The sequence below is a fragment of the Glandiceps talaboti genome, chromosome 18 (genome assembly GCF_964340395.1).
Source record: "Glandiceps talaboti chromosome 18, keGlaTala1.1, whole genome shotgun sequence".
NCBI lineage: Eukaryota > Metazoa > Hemichordata > Enteropneusta > Spengelidae > Glandiceps > Glandiceps talaboti.
The window spans coordinates 1047008-1065169 of NC_135566.1; the positions used below are offsets into that span (position 1 = coordinate 1047008).

The following is an 18162-nucleotide window of genomic DNA, read 5'->3' on the forward strand; positions in this document are numbered from 1 at the left end:
CAAACTTGGCATATATCTTGAGTGATCATTCATGAATCTGTTTTTTATTCTGTGTGCTTCTAAAGTATTCCCTTTCTAATATTATTCAATATATTACATCAAATTTAACCCTAGCACATATTGTGGTTCAAATAGACTTTTGAGTTAAAGTCCTCATATGATAATTCCTAAGAATCTCTGCAGAAGCATTATCTGTGAAATCAAAAATATGGAGAAACAGGCAGTTTCCCATAAGCTAGGGAACTTCAGATTTGATGGTAATAGATTTAAATAAATCGTAGCAATGTTTCTTCAGGGAACTGAAGAGAACCCCTGTGACATTCAATGTAGCTCCATCACTGAAAACCATGTGTAGAATTTGCCAAATGTTTCTCATGAGATTTGTGGGCAATGTATGTCAGCTATGAGTGATGTCAGGGGAGATACTTAGCTCTGTCTTAACTGGACAACAGACAGTAGCTGAACAAATCACACACAAAAACAGTGCTGAAAATACTGATAGTAATCTTTTAATATAGGGGCAACACTTAACTTCATGACTTTTACATCTGTCAGTAATTGTAATGGTGGCCAGTTTAGTATAAACAAGTGACAGTTGAATACAAGGGTTTTGTCTACTTTAAATAGCCACACTTGCATATTGTCCAATTTTTTCCATTAGTCATAGACACCACAATAACCACTTTTACATTACTTTGGACATTGAGGTTAGCTTTTGTCAGATTCAGTTGCAATTAAGTGATGAACTGTTTATACGTTAATTGAAATCATGGTATCCAATTAGATAGTGTATTTTGCATTCTAAACATGGTGCCCAACCAAGAGATATTTGAATCTGATGAAGATTTATAACGTTCTAGTAATGTGTCTTCTCAAATCCCAATGGGTGTTTCTGTTATCAATTTGTTATGTTCACATACTGTTAAATAGCCATCATGAGATTAATCTCAGGGTTTCTAGGTCATGAACAAAAGGAAAACTGTGATTTGCAACAGGGAAGATGACAACACAAATGGCTGCAGGGATAGTGTTGTGTGACATGTCTGCCCATTTTACTGAGCTTAATGTGAATGCCAGGAAGTTAAGTGTCAGCCCTATTGTCATATAGGGTGGTTAGAAGTTGGTTTCTGTACCTCTTTTGCTTAGGTAGCCAAGCAGCTCAGGGGTAGCCATTTTGAAAAGTCGACGTAATCAAGGGACCCTAAAATGGGTAATGGGTGAGGGGGAAAAGCGCAATGTCAGCACACATTTATCTTGAACTACATTAGCAGTCAAAAAAACACTGCAAAAAGTGCAAAATACATTGAACCAAACTGACCCACTACCAAGAACACTACAACCCAGCATATGTAGACAATATGTGTAAAGCAATGAGGGCTGGCCTGTGCTTCACTGCATTACCAGAACATGAATGATAAATCAAAACTGTCTGAATAAAACAGACTTTTTTTTGTCATTTTTTTTGTTTCTCTCCCTAAGTCTCTCCTGGTAACTTAGGCTCAACCTCCACTTTGGGGACAGCAATGATTAATATGAAATGGAATCTTGGTGATAAAGATGACTATTATTATACGAGAAATGAGTAAAAGGATGTGCAGACCACTATCTATAATCTAGCCCTAAGTGTGTGGATTTACTTGGTGCACCAGTATAGAATTTGATGTCTGTGAAGAGCAAAGATGAAATAACTACTCTACAATGTGTAATAATATATTACATGAACATTCATTATTATAACACAATAATCACCTTAATTGCAATACCAAGTTGGTGAACAACTGCAATCATCATGGTATCTCAGGCCACATGTCAATTTGTACAATTTTGGGGGTTCAATACAAATTTGAGAAAGGTACGATTGATTTGTACAATGTACAAATTCAAAACAGTGTACTGAATTATATAAAACATTGTCAAATATTGAAATTTGTCCGGGGCTTGGCACTGAACGAACGAATGACTACGTTCTACATTACTACTGCTATATCTACTAATAATGTTCTACAGCTAGTAGCATCAGTTACAACTGGACCCACCTTAAGAATGTCTGGGTGATAGCATAGGAGGCTAGATGCAGGCTGGATATGGATGTCAGAGAACAAAGGTTCCATCAACAAAACATAAAATCCATAACATAACCCTAACCCAACAATGCAGTTATTCTAATTTCAACATCTCTCCTGCTAATGTCTAAGAACATTTGAAGGCAGAGGATAGGCTACATCTAACTACCAAGCACCCAACAGTGTTTGGCTAAATTTTCTACTACAAAGGATTGACAGTCTACTAATTAGTCTAACTCGAAATCACAACCATTCTTCTCTTTTCATTTGTTGTTTCATTATTTTTTTCATTTTCAAAATGTGAGTAAATATTTTTTGGATTTGAGAAATGTTAGAAATGTGAAGAACACAAGCACAGCCCATCATAACAATACGTGCATCACATGCTACATGAAGGACACTTCAAAGGCTTGGCTACAGTGACCAATGGAAACGACTCAAAACGAAAAAAGTTTACCTTCTATAAATTACATGAGGTGATCAAGGTTTTTCAGACATGAACAAGAAAAGAAGACAAAAGCTTTATTTTAGTGAATTTGGTTATGGCAGTTGGTTTTGAAGAATCCAAGCCCATACAGGGAAAGTCAAGAAAAAGGGGATTACGTGTACCATTCTCTTTTGTCTACCTAATCTCATACGCACAGAACTGGGGGTTCAAGTCTCAACTACTGGGTTAAATTCATAGCATGCATTAAAATAAAAGATGGTAGCAACATTATCAACTTTGTTTCAGGAACAATGTCAGTATGCATGAAGCCTGTTTTCACGATGGCAGTCAAAGTGAATCCCCATCACTAAAACATATCTGGAATGCTAATCAGCTTTGTTTTCTGTACAATGAATATGATTGTCTTTGGGTATGTCTACCTATTAACTGGAGTTATCAATATCAAGCTGAGAGAAGGAGCATGTCTGACAAACTGTTTCCATTAATGGACACTGTAGCCAGAAGTATACACAGTACCACCACACACCACTTTGATTTATTCAATTTCATTTCACCATATGGGCTAATTTGGGCTTCTTTACATTTCAAACTATTTTATCTTTTTTCAGTTGCAAAACACACAAGTTTTTCAATTTTGAGTATGAAGTGTTGATATGAAGTTAGAATAACTGAGAAACTGAGAGACTGAGAGCCAGACTGCATCTTTTCTGATGCACTGGTAGTGGACACTGAGGCAGTATAAAGCTGTATATATCACATAATACTGCCTGTCTATAGCTTCCAGGAATTCATACACACTGACATTTTTATCTCATGCAAACATTTCTCCTCCCAAACAACAAATTTAGCTAATTCCAACATGTTGGAAAAGAAAGCCTACGTTCTGGTATATGGCATCTACTTCTGGCTACCTCTATATATATGTCTTACAGGGGAATTTCATTTTGGGTGCCATCATGAGTGTAGGTTGTTTTCTCCAGGCTGTGCATGACACAATATTAGACTAGACTAGACTAGACAAGACTTCTCAGAACTCTGGTAAGCAAATGGATATGAATTACTGTGTTTAGTGTGCTATACAAATTGTAGACAGAAAATGTTATTTGTCAATTTATCAGTATAAATTCAAAAACTTATGTGTGATGTGCACACAGATGATCAATTTTCATCTCAATTTCATTTTGAAATAAACGTCTGAGAAATGTATATAAAATGAGATAATGAAGAATATTTGGAGAAATTTCAGAAAATTTAGTTTCAGAATTATCCATTTGCCATGTTAAAGAAGTTTAATATGGAATAAAAAAGTGCACACCACACATTGAGAATAATCTGGGTTAAAATGAAGACATTTTATTGAGTTTTAAAAACCACGATTGTACAGAGATTCATTCATTTAAAAGATTCAAGTTCTGAGAAGGAAATGTAAGACACAAAAAAGAGGTCATAAAAAAAAGTTTTAAAAATTGTCTCTTAGAGGAAAAAAAAGTGCACAGTGTGTCAGCCACAGCCTGGAGAATTCTCTTTGACCACTCAGGCTCCTATCAGGATCAGTAAGCGACCACGTAGGAACCACCTACCGAGCTGATGGTTGGGACATTGGGTCCAAAACCAGATGGCTGTGGGCTGGCAGCCTGCAAATAGCCTCCTGCACTTTCACCCTGTTGACTGCCTGAGTAGATATCAATGGGTCCAGGACTGGTGCTATTAGTATGGTAGCCTGGCCTATTACTGGCAGGTGAAGCTGGTGGGCCAAAAGCTTGATGACCATAGTTGTTCACCACTGTAAGAATCCATACATGAGAATGTCTGGTAAAGTTTCCTTTCATTAATCATACAAGGTCTATTCTCATGACTGGGTTTGTGTATGCATATGTAATCTTACTAAAGGAACTACTTTAATTTAATACTAATTATATAGCTGGGTTAGCAAAATCTTCAATAAAACCCTGCTTTGAGGAGCATGTACATCAAATGTGTTCTTACAGTTTTTTTTTCTTCTTTTTTAATTTTCCGTATCTCACAGCAAGGTGTTACTGAAGATGTAAACTACTTTGCAGTTACTAGCTACAACGTGCAGACATGCAATTCCTTACCTCCTTAATGAACTGGGTGACCTCTGGAGACTTACTATGCAACCAAAGTGCTCCTACATTATAGAATACAAGTTGGGTATCTCAACAACACTCAACATCAGAACCATAATGTCTATCTAACTATCAAACTACACAACCGCTACTGCTGCTTTTGTTAAGGTAAGTGATCAAACTTGTGATGATGCAGTAAACATCAAATGCAGCTGGCTACGATTCATATCTCTTTCACTTTAACATGTCATCTGTGTATGTATCTTATTTCAATGGATTTTAAAACATGGAATTCGATATAGTTTCCAACTTTTTTTCTGCGTACAAACAATTGTAATGCTTTGGGTCTTTGCATGTCATGAAATTTGTTTGGTGTTTTTAAGAGAATGAATTCCACTGACCTGCATGTGTGTAATCCCGCCCATACTCATGTGCGTGCATAGTACTCCCTGATGTATCTGATCTATGCACTGCACGAGGTGCAACAGCTCCTGCTGGAGGAGCTGGCCCAGCAGAGCCATAATCGGCGTAGGAGTAGGGAGGTGCACCAGGAGTACGACGATCACCCACTGGTGGGGCTATAGGTGTAGGCCCAGGCATGTAGCCATAACCAGGGAATCCTAGGAAATAGGGAGATGCTTGTTGGTAGACATAGCATGCAAATCTAAGAATAATTATGTTAACACACTTATACTACACTGTCACACCATCAATTTTCTCCTTTTTACATTGTTTACTCTGGATGACAAGTAATGCCACTGTTACATTTAGTCCTAGTATAGGAAACACAAAATAATCTTTCCATCCTTTTTTCTAAGTTTTATAGCTCTAACACTGTATAACCAAATTGGATCTTGTGAACTTTGATTGTAAGTATACACACATATGGGTGACTACTACAATACTCTGGACACTTGCACACAGTAGCATTACCGTCATCACTATCAACTTCCACCAAAAGGTTAAGTCAAGCTTATCTGAAGATTCTCTAAAATTACCCCGTGTTTACTGTATGTGTGGATAGAGAACCTGAAGGGATGGGAAGAAAAGGCTGACAATTTTGACCTGCCCTGCTGTTTTGAGTTTTTTTACACGAGTCGACCTATGCAAGGATCCCTGGTTAGGACTCTATGAAGCATACTATATGTCTATCACCTACCACTACGCTACTGTACTTACGTGTGTTTTCACTTTAACCTCTCTCCCCTCTTTCCCTGTACAGTGGACTGATCCATTCAATGTTGGATCAAACCACCATATAGAGATATTCAGGGGTGCTTGGGTTAAGTTTTCAAAGTGTGGCACATCTACGGACATCAACTGGGTTTTTGTTACTCTAGCTAATTAGTTATTCTACTAAAACACAACCAAGTTACGATCCAAACTACTATTTTTGAATCAAACATGCAAAAAGTCTGTTAAAGAACACCTAGGATTACTGAAGACTTGTAAAAAAAGCTACATGTAAGGGCTCGTCAAGTTAGTTGCTGAAGTTACCAGGCAGTGAAGTGTGCATGCAATATATATACCTTCTTAAGCAGTAATGCTACATCCATAAGATATGGGAATGTTTTCCCCAAATTATAAGTTTAGAGTGTCTCACGGTAACAGACACAAGAAGATTCGAAATGATTTGTTTGTTTTGAATTCTCAAACTTCACATAAGCAAAGAAACACCTCTAGATTAAGAAAAACCTATTGCAAGCATACAGAGGATTATATTATCAATCACTATTTATTTATTATTATATACACTGGGATACTAAGTCTGTTGTCCAAACACCTGTTAATCACACCAACTAGACAAACAAAACTTGAAGTTAAACACGTGTAGTTAAAAAAAAGGGAAACCCTGAATGCACAGCACAAGAAATAACAAAAACACCAATTAAGGAGATACCAATACCAAGGAGAACTATTCATATTCCAAAATGAAGCTCAGCCACAGCACCAGAAATATGTTTTGGTTCCAGGACTAGAAACATGTAAACGTGCATTTTTTCCCCTATTTCATAACGAAAGGTGCAGGCAAATTAGGAGACAGGGATAAATTAGCAGCTACAGGCGTGCAACCAAAACATGACTTTTTTTGTTCATTGTAATGAATTTAATCTATAGATGGAATAGAGGCAAGGTGTGTGATGAACTTCACTGCAGGAGCCACACAGGTGTTAAAAGCAGCACACTTTAGACTGCAGTAGGTTTTGTTGAAACTGTACCTGCTGTACCAGGGCCATATCCCATATAGCCTCCTCTGCCTGGTCGACCACCTCGGCCCGGTGTGCTGCGACCAGCACCTGAGTAAGCTGCAGTGACACCAAATCCTGGTTCAACAGTCAAATGGCATTATTAAATATGAATTCAAATTTCATTGGTGTATGAGATAATTGTATAAATTGCACGTATCTGTAAAGTTGTTTTCAAATTTGGCATTTATGCATACATATATGAAATGATAGAAAAAAACAAATGGGGATGTAACATGCAACATATGGCATAAAAATCATCCAAGCTACATGAAAGCTGCTTATGAAATGTTTAATGCAAGTCTCTCATGATTTGGTGCATTTGTGATTCTAATCCCAACTTTCCAGACTTTGGAATGCAACAAGCAAAGAAATAGTCTATCACCAATGTTTTCAATGAATACAAACAGTCTGTTGGTATGTTTACTTGGACGACTCTTGATGTGCTTCATTTGAATTGATAAAATATATACACTGATATTACTAGGTTAAGATAAATATTTTGAGTGACAAAATTGTTTTGATTATGACCACTATCAGTAACAGCAATGGTAGAAAATAGACTGTGATTACTCAATAATTGCACACTTCACTGCAAATACAACAGCTGCAATGTGTATGCCTTATATGTTACATATGTGCCAAAGCTAGCCATAATTCACATCATAAATGTTGACAACATATAATAAATAATGCCAGTTCGTCTCAATATGTGCAGCGCTAAACATTTCAGAAGTATTAGCTGTGTTCATTACATAAAGAATACTAGATTGTTTAGTTGGTTTTCAGTGAAAAGTTTCTTGAAATATGCCTAGTGTTGATTAGAAGCAATGTATTTTCTTTAACACCAAATTAGTAATGTAACTTTCTAAAAGAAATCTTGTCAATTCATAAGACAACTAATATATAATTATGCACGGGCAATATGGTCATGCCTTTTATCAGCACCTTTTTTACCCATCAATCTTAATTAAAGGAAAATATCAGGCTCTCAGAGCAGTAAGAACCCAAAGAGATAATAAAAGTAGTTCTTTGCATGCATTCACTTTAATATTTTAATTCTGGAAGAATTTTCTTAGATGGAGACTTTAAAAATGTCAAGAAAAAGTTGGAAATGATGACTAATCTTTAATAACTAGTGCAGCAATCAAGTGATTCTGATGGTGATTCTTATTCTAATTTAGTATCAAGATGTTCAAATCATATTTTTGAAATGAATAATGATCTACAGAGTTACGTCATGGCTTCATTGTTAGTTGCTACTTTGTGAGAGGTAGAGTTTACCTTGTGACCATGACATTGCACAATGTATGTGATAGATAAGTAGTGTTTTTGCAGATATTAACAACTCCATTTATAAATAGGGATTCTACCCCAGGCACTCATGACGTACCTGTACCCCAGGTAGGATAGTTTTGGATTTCTGCTTAGGACAGTTGGACACACATGCTCACATGCAGAATAATTCAGAATTGTTACAGCAGGTTTTGGGGAGACTGTATGGGTATCGTAAGTCAGAATGGATTTCAGGATGTGGTCACATTTAAATTACAGATATGAAACTGTCTTAACTCCTTCCCTGAGGTACAAGTTAAGGCATCATTTGTGCCCACGTAATGAAGGCATATTAGTTGAGGGTAATAATAGCAGCAAGTTGACAATGTCACATAACTAACCGAAAACACTTTTCATACAGTGCAAGTTATTATCACATATCACAAAGTATCAACGATTCTCTTTGAAAGCCATTTTTTGAACACTTTTTCTATCTAAATTTGGGTTCAAATTACTGTAAGAGTAAAGATATATTATTGTAAAGTATCTGGAAGCAGTTAGATGGTGACAACTCAATTTCATATGCAACCCCCTTCGTTACTTTCATATTCAAATTTCATATTCAAATCAGTGCAATCTGCATACATGCTTGATAGACTGCCCCAAGTTCTGTATAAATTTTGATCTATGACTAATTTCTTCTAAAGTATTAACAAGCATAACTCATTATATATTTGGAATTTCTCAAGTTTTTAGTTTGTTGGGGGGAAGGGGGAGGGGGTGTGGGTGGTTATTCTTATACGCCATTCATAACAACATGTACAATCATTCCTTCTCTTGATGTGAAGACTTCATCATTATTAGAACCATTAAAACACATGGCATCGATTTGCAGCTTCTTTGAATATTTGTCTTTGCACTGAATACTGCAGTTTGTCTCATACTGCCCAGGTGACATCAGAAGAAAGTGTGTGGATATCATTTTCATAGGGATTCATAAAATGTGCCACATAGAGGATTTCCTCTGAATTTTGATACGCAGTAGCAATAATAATTAATACAAACAATGACGCCTTCACATCAACAAAGACATTAATAATCATCATTTTCCACAAAACATTATTAAGTGCTCACAAACAACACTCAGGTACCACTAGAAGGAGAAATATCAACACTATGACAAATAAATTCACATCCTGCAGAAAACATTCCACATAATGTATTTTCCCTCTTTATCCACATTAGTGAATTGCCAGTTAGACAGTTCACTTTGTGTGCCTGTGAAATGCTTATCATGGCTTTAGTGTCATTCATGCATACATTATACCACCCCCATCCCCCTCAAGTACTTAGAACTGTTTTTCAGAGTTACAAGTTGTTAATATTATCCTTCTTTATAATTAACTTTAGTGGAAAGTTTGGTTGAAGTTGCTGAGAAACTCGCGCAGATATGACTAGGTGGACATTTGTAACATGTTGTATAGGTGGAAATCATTAATCTGTTTAATAGAACTAAAATAAAACATTATGCAATCGCGTACCGTCAGCGTGGTATTGATGTTGTGAGGCCCTGTCCAAACCAAGTGTCCAAAGTGAAAAGGCGTTTTGTTGTTGGGGGTTGTAGCAACCTGAAAAGTGACAGAGTAAGTTTGTTTAATTTTACAACTGATATGGCAGTCTAGAAATTGCTGTGTGAAGCATGTGGGTTCTGTAGTAAACACGCAGAGGGATTGGAGGAACCATGGTCCTACCAAAGGGCATGTCAGATCAGATATCACCCTCTTTGGACTTCTGATCCATTGCAATGATGTATTACTATCAACTGGTGATTTGAACACTGTGTTATATGTAAGTCATTAATGTTACTTAACACTTTTATTTATTACTCAACAGATAAATCAAGTAATTTAACATTCTCTAGATGCATTATAATTTCAATCTTGTCTAGTATAGTGTAGTTGTATCCACTGAGTTTTGCCAATGAGCCTGTTTTTTTTTTGTTTTTTTTTTATATTTGGGTTGTTGATAGCATATGTTATAGAATTTCATCATCATTATCATATGATGGTTGAACTAATACCACATCTGCTATGTACTAGCAAAGATCAATCTAACCCTTATTCTTATGTTTCCAAATGTTGTCTTGTATGAGTTTTCCAAGAAATTTCACGATGATAATCATGCATGGTTAGGGAATTGCAACTTTCAAATGATATGAAAATTTATGCAAAAAAATCTAACCTTGGTGTACAGTTTGCCTCCTTACTTTAACCCCAATTATTTTAAAATTTGCAATCCAATTTAATATTTTAACTTTATATCATTTACTGCATGTCATTTGATATGCAAATTTTCTCCCCAAACTGAAGGCATATCTAGTCTAGTATGCAAATTTTCTTCCCAAAATGCAGGCCAATTAACTATGGAAAGGATTTCTCCTTACTGCATGTTCATTTAAGTATGCAAATATTCTCTTATATATGCAAATTAGTGTAGCTGATCCTATAGTAACACTAGACGCACTTCTCTCTAGACTGTGGATTTAACTTTTTGGCCTTATTTCATAAAGTAATTTTGTAGTCTGTGAGTTGCAGTGGTGTCTTTTTATGCCATAGATGTTGAATGTCTTCATCCCCATAAGAACACCCTATAGCATTTCACAGGCATCAGGCTTATGTATTTCTAATCATAACATGATAGCTATTCTTTGACATGTGTCTTTAAAAGTCTATGAGAGAAACTTATATTTATGATATCAAAGTGGAATGTTTACTGAGGGTTTAACCCAGTTTCTTCCATAACAATCCAATAAATCTCTATGAAATGCTCTGTTTCTCTTCACGATTCAATATAAAATGGTTTCAAATAACATTATTTTTCTAATCATCGGTACGATGCAGTTTTTTATTTCATAATTTAGTAAGTTTGTTGTCATTTGAACTAGATAACCAAGAGAAAAACAGATAGCCTAAGTGTATATAATATATATTTGTGGCTACTAAGAAAATTCATCAGTTTTGTCTGTATCTCTTGTTTTTATCAGAGCTTTGCACAGAGATGTACACCAAACTGAACATATACAAGTACACTCATTTAATGACAAATACAACAATGGAACCAACTATTTGTTACATTCAAACCATAATGTTTATGTGTGTACAAACAAATTTCAACGAACCTGGGAATGGGTATGCAAATCCAGGCCCATATCCGGGAAAGCCACGACCATACGCTGCAAAGTTGGGAGGATATACTGCAAAGTCTGAGAAGAATACAAGAAAAATAACTGTCAGTTTGGATACAATGTAGCTTTATTGTAAAATGTGAATGATGCATCTACACTCAACTTTGACATTTGGAAACTTCAAGATTTTTTTCATATAACTGTGCACTGTAAGTTCATGGTGGCTACTTTTGCCATGTTAAAATTCAATTATTTTTGCCATGTTAAAATTCAATTATATACACTAACTGCAATTTTGTATCTGATCCTTTTTGATGACCAAGTTTGATTTTTGATTTCATATTAATGCAGAACTAATTTGGTCAGTAGGACTATAAACAAGTGTAAAAATCCTGTACATGGGGCCTAACAAAAAAAAATTGTGTGGTTCTGGTTACGCTCAATTTTACAATAGGTGGGGCTGGTAGATTTTTTGTTTAATTGTTTTTTATATATGAGTGTCTAGTTCAGGTAGTTATGTTTTCTGTTGTTTTCCATATGGTCTCTGTGCTATTGGTTTCTTCGCATCAGATGTACAGCCATTACAGATTGGAAGAACAGTTTTATATTGTCTTTTTAAGTTGATGTCAGTTTCCATATCCACTATTTCTTGTGAAAAAAAGTTTAGGCTTGGTGTGAAAAACTAGTTGGGGTCAGGTAACTGGAACCAAACAATTTTTTTCAGGCCTAAGTGAAATCAGTTTCTTTTTCCATGTGAACAAGATATGTCACCACAACATTTGAAATGCCATTCAAAGATGATGAATATCTGTTTGCATGATATAAGTTTGCCTTCCCAATAACAGGTATGGCAAGGCAATTCTTTGAATAAAAATCTTTCATTCAAAATACACCATAGTCATCAACATATAAGCCCCTGCTTCAGCTAAACCCCTCAGAATGCCAAAGTATATATCCTCATTTCACAACACTGAATGTAAAATGAAATGGATGTGTACTATATATATGCCCCCAACATCCATATAAATTTCAAGTAAAATTATGTTGCTGTGGAAGGGCTTACACAAGGACAAGTATGGCTTAAAAGACTGTGGAATTATAGGCACCGAATTGGGTAGGAATGGAATTGAAAACGCTGAGGGAAACCTTCAAACTTGTACATAGCTAATGACAGGAAACCTGTCACTACACTATATCAAAGATTAAAGGGATATACGGTACCATACATCCCGTAGGCTCCCCTCATAGCTGCCCTACCACGTGCAATTGCTCCCTGGAACATAACCTCCTTGGGCTGAGCTTTCTTGCATTCTACCTGCAATAAGAAAAAAACAGACATAGGTCAGATTCTATTTTTTTTATTTACTTATTAACGGCACTGCATCCATAAAATGTTTTCTCACATGCAATTGCAATACAATATAACAAATACTTGATACAAACACAATATAACAAATACTTGATACAGATACAAAATGAAATAAAGTACAAGAAACCCAAAAAGCAGCTTCTTCCATATTTTCACCCCTATCATCACTTTAGAATATATAAAATCTTACATAACTTATCAATGTTAATGCAGTACACTGGCAATATAGAGTTTTGTCTGACATATATTAAAGAAATAGCCCAACAAATTAATTTCTAACATTTTTAACACTTTTAGATTGCAGAAAATAAAAGTGCTATCATTTTGAAAGGTGTGTGATGACATATTAAATACATTGTACAAAGTTCTACTTTTTGGAAGTATAGTACAATAAGTTGATTATGTATGACATTGACAAGGCGAAGTTTATTTCTTCACCATGTGATTATCTATTACATGATGGTCAAAATCATAAGATTGTTACATTTTCCAGAGCCTTCATTTTACGTCACTATATTTCCGTTCTTTTCAATAACACTAATCTTGTACAAGTTTATGCAAACCCTCCGGTACACAACATAGCTTTTCACATGGCATCAACTCAAATCGGAGTGACATCCATATTGTGGGGATTAGTGAGAATATCTTTTGATCTGCATACAAATACCTTCAGTCTGAGAGCTTTTTGATTACTTTGCAATGAGCACCTTTCACTTCTATCACAATCGGAATCTTTCAAACTTTAAATTGAAACTGCTTTCCTGGAAAATTACTACACTCTCTCCCTCTCTCTTCGATTCTTGTCATTTGTCTAAGAAGCTTTTACCACGAGCACGGATTTGTCACACACAGAGTACAGATAAAGAAGTTGAAATTTTTCTTACAATAAGTGCTTTGAGATTGAAGGAAGCCATTTATCCCTTCTTATGAAGTAATGCTGCTCAGACAGTGCAGTAGTGTTCCCTCATCTCTAAAGCCTGTCTGTCTTTTTTCAAGTGTTTGCTGAATTTAGAGAATTTATCTAGTACATGTACATTCATTTTATAGCACTGCAGGTAGCGTCATAGATAAAATGTACTTTCGTACACTGTATCTTTGTGGAATGAACAGAATCCAATCCATCAGTAAACATTTGAGGAAATTGTGTATAATTTTGAAATTCAATACAAATACTTTCAGACAGAAATCCATAGATATTCAAATTGACATAATAGATCACAGTATAGAAGTCATTATAGACATACTATTTTTCTAAATCACATCCACTTTTCAATGTATTCATGCCAGTACATGTATATACATTTCCTGTTCGAAAACCAAACCAGATTTTAAAATCAGAACACTTAAATCTAATGTGTAGCACTTGTCTTTACAGACATTACACCACTGAATAGATTCCCCAGAGTCCCTACCTGGGGATTTTTTTCAGAGTGTATACCTACTTAACATCTGTTTCAAATATGACATCCTTTGCTGGAAAGGAGGGGGGTTAAAAGTAAACCTGATGGAGCTTGCAGCCTGAGGGGAAGAGAGAGATCAACTGCAGCTGTTCAATTACTTCTTTCAATCTCAAATCAGATAGATGTGCAGCAGTAGAAAGAGAGAAAGAGAGAGAGAGACCATTTCCTCTGGCTCTTGCCAATTATCTTTTAGATGGACTTGATGAAATGAGTGCAATCTGCTCAAATCTGTCCAGTCTGTTTACATAGCTTGTTGGGTCAAAACTGTGATGCATTTCTACAGGGTCAAACAATTGTGTTGCCTTCCTTCTCTTACTCTGAGAAAACTATTTTTTGTAAATGTGTGCTTTGTAGCTCTAACTTTGTCTTGAATTGTGTTAATTTCTATCCAAACTCTTTGGCGGAGGTTTGAGAGAGTTCAGAAACAGTTGTATTGATTTTATTCCAAGGTTGATTTCATTTCTGATTTCAGTTTCTATCACCGGTTGATAAATTTCAAAGCCATGTGTAAATGTATATTACTGATAAGACCCTGGATAAATAATTGTGACTTCAAATGTAAGTTGCTATATTGATTCAACCTGCTAATCATAATGTCCTTTATAACAAAGTGATATTAACTTTGACTTTGATTCATGTAGGGTATTAGTATAAAGCAGGTTAAATGAACTTGAATGTTTTGTAAAGGTTCCCAACCAAAATTAAACCCCCTACCCCCACCCCCATGCAGGAGAACCTGGAGTGTATATAAAAGCAGCATGGCATTTCTTTTCGAGTACTATCCAAAGAAGGCTTAGACTGTCCCCAAAAAGTTACTTATGTATTCTGATTCATCATTATTTCTACAATATTCAGACTAGATTGAGAATGTTCATGTCAAGTATGACAAGCAGGAGTGACTCATGTAAAAATAACTTGACAGTAACTACTTTATTTCAAAATTCAAAGAAAAATACTCTGTGTCAATTTTAATTTTCCTTTGGTTGCCAGCCTTCCTTCAACAATGTCTTTCATTACATCTCAACTTAACATTCCATACAAATTCCCTAAGCATACTGATTGGACCAGCCAGAATCCCACTGAGTGTCAATTTTTTTCCAATATTACCATCAACAACAAGGTTGAATGTCACTAATATATCCTTCACAGTAGTTCTCTTCTGTTACTTGGCGGAAAGCAATCACCATGGCAACAATTCACTAACCTTCCAATCAAATCATTTTGCTCTTTGGATAATTATCTTATATTACATTCATAACAAGTAGCTCTATTGTCTAGACGTTCTCACAATGGCGTGCTGGGCAGGGTAATTCTACCGCAATGTTTTGCAGCTAATGAAAACCCCTGACTGGGGCATTGCCCCCCAAAAAATAGCAAATTAAGACCTCATGCCAACATGCAAATTGGATTGTGAGAGAATGGCAATATTGCATGTGTAGTTTACAAGACAGGCTCAACAACACTATGGTTCTCATTAACACAAGTCTTTGGTAATTAAAGTTATGAACTGTTCAATTTTATTGGCCTTCAATCTGAACGTCATAAGTAATATCACAAGCACTTAATGGTGTGCCAACAGATGAATAAACTGACGGCTATATTGGAACTTGAAATTGCATATGCATCCATTGTAATTATTTGTAAAGCTTTAAAATTGGTGGATGAGAACTCAACTCCCCTTCTAAGTTCTACCAGTCACAGTAAGTAATGTCGGTGTAATTTTATACTTCTCATATTCCTTACATTTGTGACATGGAAATCCAGCTGGAACATTTTATTAATATTCAATGTCTTGAGCTTTATTTTATATATCTAGAAACATCTAGGTTGGGGTCATGACTTTCTTAATAACTCTAAAAAAAGTTCATATCAGCTATGATTGCACAGATGAAATGATTTGATCAATGGCATGTTTATTAGGATTACATGTAAATATGGAAGTACATCTCCAAAAAGTCAGTCTGACCATATTTCTCTCTCTTTTTCCGGGGTCCTACAAACCTTAAAGCAAAAACATACTGACTATGCAAATTGTAATTTTACTAGCAAAGAATACTGTACTGCTTGTGGTCATAACAGCCTGATTAACTGGAGACTGCCTCAATCTTATTAGGATTCAATATGTTCATTCCCAAATTAACTCCAAAATTCTTTTGATTGTTGAAATCAGATTCAAAATGGCCAAATGATGTATAGAGAACAAGGACAATGTCTGCACTATAGAGTGATGTCATGTCAAATACAGTTGTATATGGCCAACACAAATGGTGTGAAATACACACACACACACACACACACACACACACACACACACACACACACACACACACACACACACACACACACACACACACACACACTTCCAAGGACAATATCTGAACTATAGAGTGATGTCATGTTAAATACATTTGTATATGGCCAACACAAATAGTGTGAAACACACACACATAATTACTATTGTCAAGTTGACAAAATCAAATATCAACTTACCATTTTACTGTTAATGTCATGGAAGTGAATGTCACAAATTTTATCAACTACATCTTCAGCCTCAAAAGTTACAAATCCAAATCCTATCAAATAAAGAAAAGAAATGATGTTTCATTAGAAATACTGTAAAATATATATATATATATATATATATATATATATATAAAAGACAATCAAGATTTTTCAACTCTGATGTTTGGATTTCACATATTTGATATAAAGAATCTGTGCTTATGTGTGTGAAATTCAATATTCATATTATATTCACAACTGAGCAGACCTTCATCAGTCCCATGATGCATTGCATATCTTATACTATGGTTTTCCATTGTGTGATATAGGCTGACACATCCAATGCATTATGGAACCTTGAAAGAACTACTCACTACAAGTATTAGTGGGCAACAATATGGCCATGTTGACTGGACTGGAGATCAGCAGGGTAAAAATGAAAGTATGATTCGTATGTACTTTCATCTTTTTCTATCGTGTAGACAGGAAGAACAATGTAGTATTCTTTTAAGAATTTTTTTTCTTCAAATAACCTTGAAAACCCAGTAACTGCATATATAGGCATGGTTGCTGGTTAAAAGCCAGTTGGGAGTGCGTCCCTGCCCACCCAACCTCAGCTTGAAGGTGGAGCTTTTGACATTTAGAAACTCTGTAGTCTGCTGTTACATGTCTTTCACATAAACTGAAGTGATTCGCAATGCAATTTTCATTACATCAAGAGGATACTCACAAATTACAAGAGGGCTTACCACTCTTGCTTTGTTCAGAAAAAACACTGTTTAATTATATACATAGAACCCTGCAGTAGTACCACAGGGTTAGCTAGTGGTTGACCGAGTATTGATTCTATATACAGTAGTTATTCCAACTACAAACCAATCTAACTAAGATCTATATTTCATTTATCTTTCTACTTGCTTTCCAACGTTGTAGCTTACATGAGACAGCAAACAATTTCACCTTGAGCTGACCTACAGATAGTACAGAGCACAATAACTGATAACCCTGATGAGTTGAATATAACATACATCCTTACGTATGCCAAGGGAAAATTGGGCTTGTTTAACAAGTTAACGAAGCCATGTCAGCTCCACTCACCCCAATAAGCAAAGGAAAACAATCATTACATACAAGCTGAGAGGAGAGCTTTGGGAACATAGTTGTTTTCCAGTAAAACCAGGCATTTATATTTTACCATCGAATTTTAATCTTATCAATACTACAATAGATAAAGCATTGTTTGAAACTTTTATTTAATCATATTCAGTTGCCCGTATGACCTTAATGTATTACAAACTCCTGCCTGTTGAGAAATTTCATGGGTTATCAATTCCCATGAATTCCTAAATTTGTAATGGTGTGAACTCTGCATACTGTTATCATTACTCATGTATATATCATGTCCACAGAGTACAAGATGATTGGTAGGTTACAGCTAGCTGGAAAAAGTTAAAGAAAGAGTTTGCAGCTGACACCAACAGATTTCTTCAAATCATGCCAAATTCAAAACAAAGTTAAAGTGCACACA

At 35.5% G+C, this 18162-nt stretch overlaps 1 protein-coding gene across 18 annotated transcripts in view; it reads right to left on the bottom strand.

Moving 5' to 3' along the window:
- The window catches only part of LOC144449101 (RNA-binding protein Musashi homolog 2-like), a 125558-nt gene that overhangs the window by 14154 nt on the left and 93242 nt on the right, over window positions 1-18162 (bottom strand). For 2 of the 18 annotated variants that reach the window (XM_078139546.1, XM_078139544.1), the window contains exons 8-15: window positions 16623-16705; window positions 12525-12618; window positions 11298-11381; window positions 9661-9747; window positions 6818-6922; window positions 5000-5218; window positions 4092-4294; window positions 2037-2078 (exon numbers count right to left, since the gene is read on the bottom strand). In XM_078139546.1, coding sequence (XP_077995672.1) covers window positions 2037-2078; window positions 4092-4294; window positions 5000-5218; window positions 6818-6922; window positions 9661-9747; window positions 11298-11381; window positions 12525-12618; window positions 16623-16705 — 917 coding nt within the window. Of the gene's footprint in view, window positions 1-1144; window positions 1202-2036; window positions 2079-3844; window positions 4295-4607; window positions 4661-4999; window positions 5219-6817; window positions 6923-9660; window positions 9748-11297; window positions 11382-12524; window positions 12619-16622; window positions 16706-18162 lie in introns of those variants that run through there. The other 16 variants (XM_078139545.1, XM_078139547.1, XM_078139549.1 and 13 more) reach the window with 16 other exon arrangements.